This window comes from Aptenodytes patagonicus, chromosome 6, assembly GCF_965638725.1.
Source record: "Aptenodytes patagonicus chromosome 6, bAptPat1.pri.cur, whole genome shotgun sequence".
Classification (NCBI taxonomy): Eukaryota; Metazoa; Chordata; class Aves; order Sphenisciformes; family Spheniscidae; genus Aptenodytes; species Aptenodytes patagonicus.
In genome coordinates this window covers 24,178,299-24,191,676 of record NC_134954.1, presented here as the reverse complement: position 1 = coordinate 24,191,676, position 13,378 = coordinate 24,178,299, and the positions used below count along the sequence as shown (strand labels likewise).

Sequence of the window (13,378 nt, the reverse complement as noted above, 5' to 3'; positions counted from 1 at the left end):
TGCTGCCATTCTTTTTACCCCTCATTCTGTGTGTGTGCCTGTGCTTGTAGTGTTTCCTTAGTGGAATTATTATTACCTATTTCTGAGTCCACCCTGTGCAGAAGCAGTTGCCCCTGGGAGATACATAGAAATCTCTTAATCCTGAAGAATAGTGGTCATTAAATCTGGTATTTCAAATATTAACCAGAAGCCCTGTAAAAGATTTTTTTTTTTCTGCCAAACCTATTATTGCACAACTGGTTTGGTGTGTTAGTACAAGACAAAGGGTGTGCTTTTGCCAAAGCAGGAGGTGCTTGTTGTTGCCTGAGAAATGACAGTGGGTTACATGCTGCTGTACTCTGATCCGTTGGGTATCTCTGTAAGCTGGGCTGTGTTTGAACGGCTGCATTATGAAGCAGCAGCTAATAGCTCCTGAATGTTCAATACATCTTTCTGCATTTGAGTGTCACCTTGCGGCAGCCCTCGGTTCACAGGCCACATTCTGTTCCTTATTTTTCAACTGCTTCTTTCCTCCTGAGCCCTCCTGAATTAGGGAACAAATGGGTAATTGTTAGCATAAACTATTGTAGCTAGTAACTCCGATAGCATAGATGCTGTTGCAAGCATAATAGAACATTTGGCAAAGACACTGTAACCCTATTGTTAGCAGAAGTTACAGAAGTTGGGTAGATAACAGAAACTTAAATGTATACACTCAGCAACCATCTGGTTGAAACCAGCCTTGCGGTCTGAAGCTCAGCCAACTCAGCATTCTGGCCAAAGGTGAAGGTACACGGTGAAGACGACTGTGAATCTTCCTCCAAAAGACCCCAATAGACGACCACCAGACGACAGTACGCGTGCGCTAGGAGGAGGGAGCCTATGATAATAGGTTCCTGGAAATAATTAAAGTATCCCTGCCTTTTCTTAGAACTAGTTGTACTAACCCAGCCTATGGTAATGAATATGTACACCGCAGAACCAATAAGGGACAGTTGATGCAACATACGGTGTGCAAGCTAGGAGGAGCTATCCCCCTTGCACCTGGCGCCGTAATAAACATACCTGCTTTATAACTCTTTTGAGTTGTGAAGTTTGATTCCGCACGTCACTCCTGCTGGCTGTTGCCAAATGCAGGAAAGGGGGAGATGGGGGTGTAGGAACCCCGATGTTTAATCTGGGGTTGAAGTGCTGGCTCGGTCGGCTCCGAGTTGTGCAACACTTTGATGAAGAAACATGTTTTCTTGGGAGCTGCATGGTAGAGTAACCTCTGCCCCAGGTGATCTGATGAGAAATCGCCTCCTGGTCAGGACCCAAACAAAACGTGGGATTAATTTTGCCCTATGCGTGTGTACTGGTTTGTAGCTGTTAAGAGTCAGTGAAAGCACTTGATCCAGGCAGTTTGGGAGGAGGTGTGCCTGTAGACATGGGAGCCAAGCTGCTGTGCCTCTTCCTTGCCTCTGCCCTTGTTGCTTACTATGTCTATATTCCCATCCCTGAGGACTTTGAAGAGCCCTGGAAAGTGATGCTTATCGCAGCTGCCTTCAGGGCTGCCACGCATCTGGTGAGTTTGGTGCTGGGCTTGGTGCGGGGCTGGCCTGGGGAAGAGACTGCTACGGAGCAGAGGGTGTTCTCAGTGGCTCTATGGCTAATAGAGATATGGCAATATATATGTTTCATACATACATATATAATATATATGGTAATATACTAAGTGAAGGACAGTAGTATCTGAAATTAAGCATTAAACTTACTGTAACTATGAATGTAAAGAAACTTAGAAAAGATTTAATTGTGCAATCTAGAAAAAAGGACATTCAGAGTAACTAGAAATGTGATACATAATTTGAATATGGATACATAAGTGCAAACAAGCTTATTTTGCTTTATGATCCTTTGCAGCTGAAGCACTGCTCCTTGAATTTTTCCTGTTTCTTGGAACCTGTATATCAAGCTTCCTCAGAAGTACTGTATTGGGTGTCAGAGAAAGGCAAACTAGAGCACTTCTTAAAAACTATCATTTTTTTGTGGTTTCATAGGAATTTACTGACAGAATGAGCCTAAAACCAACATAAAACTAATTATAGGGGTGATAATGCTAGAACATGTAGAAATTAAGCTATATATATTTATAAATAAAACTTTTTTCGATACCACTGTAATCTTGCCTACCAAAAAATGGTATCTAGCTAAGCAGCACAGAACCATATGTCATAGTCCGGAAAGGCAGTGGTGTTATACCCTGTCTGTATTTACATGCCAATATTTACTGATAATGTAGTCCTTATGTCTTTCCATGCTATTTTTATATATATTACATCCTTGGCTTCTGCTTCATTTTGGTATATTATATAGCCATTTCAAACATGTAAATAATCTGTGAGGCTGCACACCATGCATAAATAATGGTGCTGTAGTTCCCACCTCTTAAGTACACTAAACTGGGAGCTGTTTTGAATCCAGCCTGTACTTAATATACAATGGTGGCTGCAGCAGTGTCACTGAAATCTAAAAACAAGGTCAAAGATTAAGGTTTGGGGGGAAGAGGCGGGCTGAGTGTTGCAGACATCTTTCTGGGTGGCTACAAATGTTTTGAGACTACTTTTTTCTCCACCATAAAATATATTGAAAGGAGGGTCTAAGGAGCCAGGAGAGAGGTTTCTGGTTTTGCTTGAGGGATGTTGCTGAAAGGCTTGTCTGCTGCAAGCACAGGCACCCGGGCTGTTTGCTCTGAAGTGCATGAGTCTGGGATTTTGCCTTTTGTGGTGTTTAAGTTAAAACATGATGGGTATGATTTTCAGAAGTCCATGGGAGCCACCTCTTTCATGATTTTCCTGATAAAGGCAAGGGTGCATGTTTTCTTGGGATGTCTCCTAAACATCACACTTCTGGACAGTATCTAAAAGCCACTGTTGATCTCCAGAGCACCCCCGGGTGTCAGACAGCCTTTGTTTGCAGTGCAGACCTCTTATTAGGTCTGTACAGCCAGCAGAAGGAGGGGGGGGATGATTTTTTTTTCCTGTGTGTGTGCTTGCTCATGGACTCTTTGCTGCTTCCGTGTTTGTTTTGATGTTGTATCTCATTTTCTAGTATTAACTTGTTTAATGACTTCTGTTCCCCTCAGTGCTTAGGATTATTCTCATTTTCATAGCAAATCTCAAAGCATTTACAAAAGCCTGTATTAAGGTGTAAAAATCTTAAGCCTAAAATGACGCCAAGTTTTCATATGTGCCAACGGGAGTAGTTAGAGAAATTGCAGAAGTTTAGAAAACAGCAGTGTTTTCATTATGCCTGGCATTTACCTGGTAATTTGAGTTCTGAGCAGTGGGAGATGAAAAAGCAGTGAGAGCCTGCAGATATACTACTGAAGGTATCTTTTTTTTTTTCTCCAAGGAAATTAGGCAGTAGGAATCCTTCTGGGAGGAGGGAAACACACAAACAAAACAGTGTCCTCCCTCCCCAAACATCCCCCCAGAAAACCACCACACAACACCCCCCACCCCCACCCCCCCCCCAACAAAACAAATCAAACAAACCTAAGGGAAAAAACAATTAGTAATAAGAATCCACTAAGCTTCTCTCCAATTTTTCCATATGTGAAATGCAATTCTCTCTGAGATTGGGCTTCATACTGGTTAACTAAGGTTATTGGAGTAAGGAAAAAATGTGTTTCATGTCATTAGTCATATTCCAGCTTGGCGCAAGGGGAGTTGGGAGGTGTTTGTCATGACCTGCATTGAGTACATGTTCCAACTTCAGCTGTAAACCCATTGCTGCCAGGAGAGAAGGATTAAAGGGTGACAAGTTGGCAGGACAGTTTGAGAGCAGAATAGTACAGAAAGTCATAAAGAATAGATCTCACCTGAGATTTCTAGCAAAGGGTGAAAGTGTTTAGTATGTTTGTCTTAAGATGGTGCATTACTTCCATGGTTATGTATTTACCAGTGTAAATCATACAACATAATTTTCTAATAGAAAGCTATAGGTTTGTCATGCTTTTGATACAAGGACAATCTGCTATTCATCATCTATTCATTTTTAACAGAAGCGATAGTAATGAGGAAAATTGCAATGCTGCTGTGTTAATTGTATCACTAACGAAATGTGCCAGTGGTGGCTCTCTGTAATGTAAGGCCAAACACTGATGCAGAGTTGCACATACACAGAAATAGTGTGGTCACTGGAAACGGACCATAGGGCCCCTGCAAAGACTTCAGCCTTGACTCCGTGGCTTTGATGGCCAGAATTTGATGTGTGCCATCACCTAGCCAGAGCAAGCCCAGGCTCCCCTGCCACCATCAAAGTTGTTATGTGGAGAGTGGTGAGTGACGTGTACAAACCAGCGGAGCAGGTCTTTGAGGGAAGCAGTATAGCTGGTGAGCACTGAAAGACCCCCTGCAGCAGCCTATGCTTGTGGGCAGTATGCTTGTGGCATTGCTCAAGCATGACCTCTGCCAGCTTTTGATGGGCTGCCTTGCTTCTTCCCCTCTTAAATCTCCTTTTGGAGGTAGCCTGCAAGGGAGGGTATGTGTACAGATAACTCCATTTTCCAGGAACACCTCGTGTCTGCTCGCTCGGTCAGACCTGCAGCCTTCAGCACAGCAGTGCTCAGCAAGCAGAAGCATTTTCTTTGTGTTGGAGGATTGTGTGTCTTCACTTTAACGTGCAGTTGGTGCCTTTTGTGGCTGTTGCATTGGCTGCCTGTTAAGCCCAAGTCTGTTATCAGCAGCAGTGGTGCAGGGCAAGCGTGTTTTGCAATTGTGCTCCGATCTCATGCAGAACCATAACCCTAAGGGCCTTGGACAGAGAGAGCCTCCCTGGAGCTGCACAGGTGCAAATTAGATTTGAGAAGGCTCTAAAGTGTCCTGAATACGTTCTGAACAGTCACCCGATTATGGAGCAACAATTTATAATCACTTAATAGTAGGTCTAAATTTGCAGAGGGGACCTTATTTTAGTCTTTTTGACTCCCTGACGTTGGTTTGAAAAAGGGGAAATACTGCCACCTCCTGCAGTGGGAAATAATACTGCTACCTGACCAGGAGGGTCTTCTCTTCAAGCTCTCAAAACAACATGAAAGCAAGCCATGAAATGGCATGTCTCTATCCTTCTTCATCGTCTTTGTTTTAATAGTTCCTAGGGAGCTTTCTAGCTTCTGAGCTAAATTGTGCAAGATTTCTTCTGATTTTTGGGTTTCCTGGCCTGGATGAGTAAATGGTTTGAATAAAGCCTGTGCCAGTCCCAGGCTGCTTTCCAAGTCTCTGCCAGGCACAGCAGCGAGTGCTGAGGGGCTCCAGAGGCTGGTCGGAGGCTCGTGGTTAGATCTTGCCCTGGCTTAGCCTGGGGGGGATTGCAGCTGTGCTTGGTTTTGCTGGTGTGCCCGGCCTGCGGCATGCTAAAGGGTCTGTTCGTACCCATCTTACTGCAGAAGGGAGGCTGGGAATGTCTCCATTCGTGTGTTTATGTTACAACATCTCAAGTCTACATGCTGTCTAGCTGGAGAACAGCCTCCAGATAGAAGAATAAACCAGCCAGTTTCTGTTGTGCTTAAGCACAAAATTCTTCATGTATTTTCAGGAAGTACCATGTGCACACAGTCTAAGATAAAACGCATGAAGTATAAAATGCAATACAACATCTTTCTTCCTAGCTGAACGCTTCCCTGGCTGCAGTTCTGTGAAATCCTCCCAAAGCTTCCTCCGTCCTTGGCCTGGTTCCTCACAAGCAGTGAAATCCAGATTTGAGCTCCCTTACAGCCCCGCTCACAAACTGCTTGTCTTCATCTCCAGCTGACGGAAAGCTTCAGCCGGAGGGGGTGCCTCCATCTGAACTATCACCAGGTCAGATAAATAAGCTGCTAAAAGCCGTGTCAGACTCTCTGCCTGCCAAGGCACAGCCAGGGCTCCCTTCCTCATAAATAAATTTTGGGGTTTTTTGTCCTTGCTGCCATGCTCCCCTTATGGAAGATGGAGAAAGTGACTGTGGAAAATGCTTTCCAAAGCACAAGGAACACAAAACCCCAAAGTGGTTGGTTTTCCTCTTACCCCATAACATGCAGTAATCTGAGATTGGGGACAATGAGACTTTTCAGATAAGGGCATGATTTCCTTTCGTTTCTGTATGATAATGGCCTTGAAACCACAGGCAGTAGACCAGTGGTTTTCCACAATGTAAAATGTCTGCTTGTGGAAAAAGCAGCTCTGAGTATTGAAAAGCCTCAGTCCTGAAGCTGAGGGAATTCCTTCCAATGTGGGGGAGTTTCACAAGCTCAGTGGAATTAGAGCAGGACTCACTTTGACCTATATATTTATTTTTTCAATATGCTAATCCTCAGGGAAAATACAACAGCTGAGAAATATTTATGTAAACTGTGTAATCACTGTGGATAAAAAAAACGCAGTTTTGGCATGTGTACGTATTTGTCTTCATTGAGCTTATGACAAGGGCCTGAGTTTTCCTTCTGCACAGTTACTGCCCGTTTGTCTTCATCTCGATTCCAAACCACAGAGTTTGGCAGAGCTCCCAGCATCACCTGGTCCAAGCCTTCAGAGAGGTGACTCTTAAATATGGTGGCAATCACTATCAAGTATTGTCAGTGAGGTCTTAGCTGTATTCTCTTTTCTTCTAACTTCTGAAAAAGTAGGTTATATGTAGAAGATGATGAAAAAGTTGATTTAAATATTATTTAAAGAAAAAAAATTACAAAAAGAAAAACAAGCAGTGTTAGAGTGTATGACTTACATCAAACCCTGAATGCCAGATGTTATACCTTTCAAGAGGTGATCAATTAAAGTGTGGGGTTTTGTGTGTGTGTTCTACATTCTTCCTGGGAAGAATAAAGCAGCTCTTGGAAAGCTAAACTTCCGACAGGTTCTGCACCGGGCTGGGCTATTTTATTTATTAAACTCAAACCTGCTTTGGGTTTAATCTGTTTTCACCTTCAGATAACATGTAAGACAGAACTTGGTTTTATTACTTAATAATTTCTACTGCTATGTGATGAGGCAGTTATGAAACTTGTGTGGGAATTTGGGTCATGTCCCCTGTTGCTGGGGGTGGTTATGAAGGAGCTGAGGTGCCGGCAGCGGGCGCAGGAGCCGGCGGTGGCTGTCGGTAGCTCTCTGCGGCGCAATGCCTGGGCCATCCCCGCAGCTGTGCTGGCGCCGGCAGGGCGCTGACCTGGAGACCAGGCTGTGGAAATGACCCACATAAAAAGCTGAGCGTGTGCGTGCGTGCACGCACAAACAGGGAACCCTAACGTCAATGTTGGACATCTCCCAATGCGCTTTCCTTTCTGAACAATTGATAACACGGTGCTAGTAGCAGTCATGGGAGTGTTGGTTTTACTAAAAAGCTCCAATCAGTTTAATAAATTTAGGCCTGTTGTTAATTCAGTTATCTTCCAAACCAAGTGTTCTGATCAACGTTATATCAAAGTGCAATTATAGAATTGTTTATGCCTGCTCAGGCAAAGAATTGTACAGTGGCCTGAAATTTAGAAAAGTGCTTTTATCATCACAAAGTGTCAGCTCTTAATTTTTTTGGCGTTTAACTAGACTATGCACAAGAGCGGTGCATGTTAAACTGCACGAAAAGCAATACACAAATTAGTTTGAAATTTCTTCCAGTTTTGCTTGAAATGAACTAGAAATCTAAGCTCTTAATTCACTTTCAGCAAGTCAGATAGCAAATGGCTTCAAGAAAATTTGAAGTTGTATTCTTCATACCTTTCTATCATCTAAGAAATAAACAAAATAAAACATATACACTCCAGCTATTCCTTAATATATCATTAGGAATTAGGTAATATAATGCTCCCAAATCATGAAGCGGTCCATGGTATTTTTACCTCCTAGCTGCAAGTAGCTCCAGCAGCCCATTGCCATAGCATACTGTGCTTTAAGGAGGCTACACATGATAGGGGTTCCTCATGCTGCCGGCATTTCACGTGACTGAGATCACACTGTACCCACAGTCAATCTCTAATGTGGCTAAATTTTTGTTTAAACAGGTATTTACACTATCTTTCACAATATAGAAAATGAAGGCTTTATTTTTCTTCCAGTCATTGTGGCATTATTCTTTTATGTCATTTTGTTGTATATTACAAATTTTTACTGTGTTTTTAGAATGTTTCTAATATTTTAAAAGCAATGTGAGAAGTAAGTTTCTTTAAACGCAATTTAATCCAATGAAGAGGAAAAAAGGGGGGGGGAAAGCCAGTGAAACTTATGTATAAGCAAACACTGGTTACATCTTTACTTGTTGCAATTCCCCCAAGACAGCTGTGAGGAAATGCGGTGCCTCCTTTGGGGAGCTGTTGGTTTTGGAAGGAGTAGTTGGGATCTGCATTTCTAGCAGAGTCCATAGTAAATGCTTTTAGAAATGTTTTCGCTTGGATTCACTCTTGTCTACCAAAGACTCAGTATAATGAAAGCTAGCACAATTTGTAAAAAAAGTTTTATGTTCAAGGTTTAAAATAATCTGTGAGTGAAAGGGATTCTGAAATGCTTTAATCTGCTTCTGTTGTCACGATGTCAGAGAGCCAAAGCTGCCAAATATTGATCTTTGGAGCTTGCATTTCACCTGCAGGTTTACTTGCTAGGGTTTGGGTTTTTGTTTTAGTTTTATTTAGCATCTTAGAATAACTGTAATCTATTTTAGAACCACAGAATTTCTTAATAAATGTTTTAAAACATGAATTTCAAAGGAAACTGCTTTAACAGTATTAAAAGTTGGCAATTCCCTGGTTCTGAATTTCCTGAACCGCATCACTTTTCTTCTGCCAGGGAAGTGTGGAGCCCATTGGGAAAGCTTTTTTCCCCCCTACCCTTTGCGTAGCTCTGCCAGGGGCACCAATGATGCACAGGGGCATCGATGGCTTCCCCTGCTCTCTCCACCTTGGAGGACTGCACAGGGGCTGGGGCTCCAGCGCTGCTGTACAGCTGGGGTAGATTCAAGATTTCTGGGAAAAAGAACCTTTCAAAAAACTTAACCCTTGTCTTGGGCTTTAGGCTGAGGTTGCTGATCAGCTGGGTCTGATCCACCATGTGGAAGCTCTGATGCTGATCACAACTGTCGAATACATTGCACCCACATCCGATGAAAACGTCACTGTGATGGACACAGAGTTCAACAACGTTGGCGTCCGTCTGTACCTGCCCAGAAAGCCGTCTGATGGACTGAGAAGGGCGGTGGTCTACTTCCATGGTGGAGGATGGTGCATAGGACAGGCAGGTAAGCTGTTCTCTGTCAGTACTGTGGGTCCGTATGGAAGATCTCAATGGCCTGCATTAAGTTCTGCCTTTTATTTTATGGGAGAGGGTCAGGAAACCAGTATTTCACCAGTTAAAATGCACCAGCTTGGGAGAGGGTGGTCAGTGTATCTGGAGGTGGAGGGCAAAGGGTCTGGTCTAGGGCTCTGCTTCTGTTGTGGTGTTTTATCTGCAGCCCCTGGCTTGGTTACATGGTATTAGGGGGAGAAAGGGACAAAACTGAGTATCTTAATAAGGAAAAGAACATCCACGTAGGGGTAAAAATCAAGTAGAGATACAGAGACTGGGGGTTTCCTTGGTTCCCAGAAGCTCGATTCTCATATGCTTCTTCATATCTCTTGCTTGAGGAGGGTCAGGGGGTATTTATTGTCCCCTGAAATCTATTTTAGGGATTTTTGCCATATCAGAAGTCATCTATTACTGCATCTTTATTTCTCATGAATGTAATCCTAGGAGGGCAAGCGTGTTTCTCTGGTTTTGGTTACAATTGTACTATCAGTGCTCATCTGATGCTTGGTGTTCTTCCACGTTATGCCCAGAGGGGCTTTCTAAAATGTTTTAGTTCAGTGTGCAATGCTTTTGCTATTACTTTTTCATGGGAGTGATTCATCTTCCCTCCCAGTCGCATTCTCCCTTAGAGCGCATCCTCTGCTTCTCTTTGCTGTCGTTCAGTGCTTTACATAAATGGACGTAAGTTATCATCTTGGCCATCACCCAAACTGGCATCGTAAGTATAGTACATATGGCTGACATTCCCAACAACCAATCCATAGCTCGCTTTAGTTGTTTGGCTGCTTGTTTCAGGGAGAACAAGCCAAAATATTTTTCCTGGGCAGGCTCTTTAATTTCGGTGTGAATGCATATGTGTAGCTGAGAGCTTAATCTGGCTCCTTGTTTCCATTTTTCTCTGCCATAAAAGCTGAGCCTCCAGGACCTTGCATTGTGTAGTGCTTAGAAGTGTGAATAATGTATTTTGTTCATCCTTTTGGATAGCATTCAAGCAATAGTTGGATTACTTCTTCCAGTTTGTGCTTCTGGATAAACCTGCGTGCGCCACGGTCGTGTTGTGCTGCTGCAGAGGCACAGGCGGGTGGAGGTTTTGGAAAGTGTCCTGAAAGCTTCTGCAAAGAAGAACATGCTGTTGTGTATGTGTTTGTTCTCAAATGTACTGGAATATATTCTAAGTGACTCATTTCATTTCAGGCATGAAACCCTATGATCGTCTGACAAGATGGACTTCAAACAGGTTAAATGCTGTCGTGGTATCAGTCAAGTAAGAGATTCTCCTTCTAGATGGGATGAGGGTTTGGAATAAATTAATCTATTTCAATTAATCTAATTTTGCAATACTTTTTTTTTTATCATGTGCTTTCCTGCTAGCTTTAAGTATTTGTAAACAAAAGCTGTCAAGGTTGCAGTGGTGAATTGTGGTTGGTGGTTACTTTGGATATTGCTTTTGAAGTTGGGTGGGTAATAAAATATTTGATCCTCCAGGACAGACAGATAGCTCCCATTTCTCTGGGCACAGAAAATAATAAACATTCACCAACTAGGGCAGATGCTTGCAAGCCTTTCTCTTTAAAAATAGCAGGAAGTAACACACTTCTTGCCTCTAACAGTTACAGGTTGGCACCTAAATACCGTTTTCCTGTTCAGTTTGAAGATGTGTATTTGGTAATGAAGTTCTTCCTCCAGCGCAGTGTCCTCTCCCAGTATGGGGTGGACCCAGATCGGGTCTGTGTTGCAGGAGACAGTGCAGGTGGCAACTTAGCTGCAGCTGTGGCACAACAGGTAAAAAAAAAAAAGCTGGTTTGCTAGCTCAACTTTTTTTTTTGTCATTTCATGAACTCTTACAAAAGACTAACAAAAACCTCTGCTCAAAGCAAGTGCACCTCCCAAATGTGTCTCGTGGTCCATGTACACAGGGTGTCGCGCAGGACTGTCAGTGAGGGCTCTGAGTTTCTAGCCAAGCAAGTTTACTTGAGCCATTTAATGGCATCAAAGTAGCTTTGATGCTATGATGTCCTCTAAACCTTTATACCCTAAAAAAAAGCTCTCTGTCCTATAATTAGGGCATATATCACTCTATCCTTAAGCACATTTTGACTGTTTTACGTATGTTGTTTGAAAAGGGAATTTTAGCAATTTGACTCATATAGATGAAAATAGCAGCAAAAAAAAAGGACTAAAAGTTCCAGTGTCACTTGATCACATACAGTTTCAGTGCCTTTTGCACTTCTCACTCAGGTTTATTAAAAAAAGTCAGTGCGATGATGTTGCTCTCTTGAGAAGTTATTTGGATTGTAATGAATCTCACTTGGAAAGGTTGTGAATTTGCTGTGGACACTGAAGGCAGAAGATGAGGGAGAAGGTGGAAATTATTAGTGAAGAGGGAAAAAAGATGATGTAAGAAATGTCAGTGTTCAATTCATCGCATTTTATTTTTCACGTCTAAAATGCACAGAATCATAGTTGGAGTTCTAACACCTCAGGGTTAAAAAAACCAAACAGATGGATAAGCTCTAAATTGTGTGAAATGATTAAAGGAGTCTCAAACCTGCGATTTTTAAGCTATAAGAATAGAATTTTTCTATAGTTATAGAAAAATCATTTGTTACTACTTCGGAAAGCATCAGTGCTTCAAAAAGTCTCAATGCTTCAAAGAGAATATTTCCTTGTTATCCTTCAACATAAGAAATAAAATTAAATTATATTTGATGTTTGATTAATCTTATTTTGCTTATGTTGCAAAATGTGTGTGTTAATTCCTTACTTTTAAGATCTTCTGTCAGTGTGGGAGAACCAACACTTTTTAACTGACTCTTTGTATTTCTATTTTCTTCTACAGCTGTTAGAAGACTCTGAAGTCGAAACTAAACTCAAAGCCCAAGCTTTGCTTTACCCTGTTCTTCAAAGCCTTGACCTGAATTTGCCATCTTACCAAGAAAATGAAAACAAGCCTGTTTTATCCAAGTCGTATATGGTCAAATTGTGGAGTGAATATTTCACTTCTGATTCATCTCTCAGGGAAGCGATGGCCTCCAACAGGCATGTCCCAGTTGAATCGAGCCACTTGTTTCCATTTGTAAACTGGAGCAATTTGCTGCCTGAAGAGCTGAAGAAAGGTCATGTTTACACCAGTCCCACCTATGGAAGCTCTGAGCTTGCACAGAAGTACCCGGGGTTTCTGGATCCGAGGGCGGCCCCATTGCTGGTGAGCGATGCCCGGCTACGCAGGCTGCCCCTCACCTACATCCTCACCTGCGAGCATGACGTCTTACGGGATGACGGAGTCATGTATGCCAGGCGCCTCCGGGCAGCAGGCGTTCCTGTCACACATGATCACGCCAAGGATGCCTTTCATGGGGTGATGTTGTTTGTCTTGGGTCCAATTGAGTTAGCTGTAGGGCACCGGCTGGTGAACAGATATATCAAGTGGTTAAATGAGAATCTATGAGTTGAAAATGTTGCTCTAGTATGCCTGGCTCGCGTTCACTGGATGCGATTGAGGAGCGTAGGAGAATAGGAGCTATTTGAGTTTTTGGGCATGATTGCAGTCTTCGTTGTGTTGCCCTGCAGTGTCTGGATTGCCCCGTTTCTCATCTTCTCTGGCAGGAAAATCAGTCTGATTCTAACCTAAGTGCTCTTTCAGTGCTGTCGTCTGAGCTCGGAACCCCATAAACTGCTGGGACTGCCCTGGGATTTCATTCCTGGCCAAGGCCAGAAGGGTTGGTGTGCCTGACCCTGCCCGCACACTGCCTGGGCTCGCCCAAGCCCCTGGTTGGCACAGCATGTGGGACTGATGTCTTGTGTCGGTTGCTTCTTGTTTCTTCCTATCGCACTGTCTTCATATTGCAGGCTTGTGCAAATGGGCAATGTTATTGTTTGCACATAGGAAGTGCTCGGTGGTTGCTTGCTCCCTGTCCCCTTCAGCGTGCTCCCTTGTCCTGCGGGACGTGCAGCGAGACCCCGCTGCTGCCATCAGGCTACGCGGTGAGCAGAGGCACAGGGACCCGACTTTATGAAGTAAAAGGCAGCTTGTGAAACCCTGCCCTTCGCATGCGGCTGCTGTCTCTCCCCAGCACAGTTCAAGAGAAGCACTTGAAAACCAAATGGGATGGCTG

The 13,378-nt window shown here is 43.2% G+C and overlaps 1 protein-coding gene across 1 annotated transcript; it reads left to right on the top strand.

Annotated features, from left to right (window-relative positions):
• Positions 1 to 1,357: 1,357 nt before the first annotated feature.
• AADAC (arylacetamide deacetylase) lies at positions 1,358 to 12,933 on the top strand. The gene is made up of 5 exons (XM_076340681.1): positions 1,358 to 1,543; positions 8,994 to 9,216; positions 10,458 to 10,527; positions 10,874 to 11,045; positions 12,103 to 12,933. Exons 1-5 carry the CDS (start codon positions 1,406 to 1,408, stop codon positions 12,709 to 12,711), a joined length of 1,212 nt encoding a protein of 403 aa, XP_076196796.1. The 5' UTR covers positions 1,358 to 1,405; the 3' UTR covers positions 12,712 to 12,933.
• Positions 12,934 to 13,378: the final 445 nt, after the last annotated feature.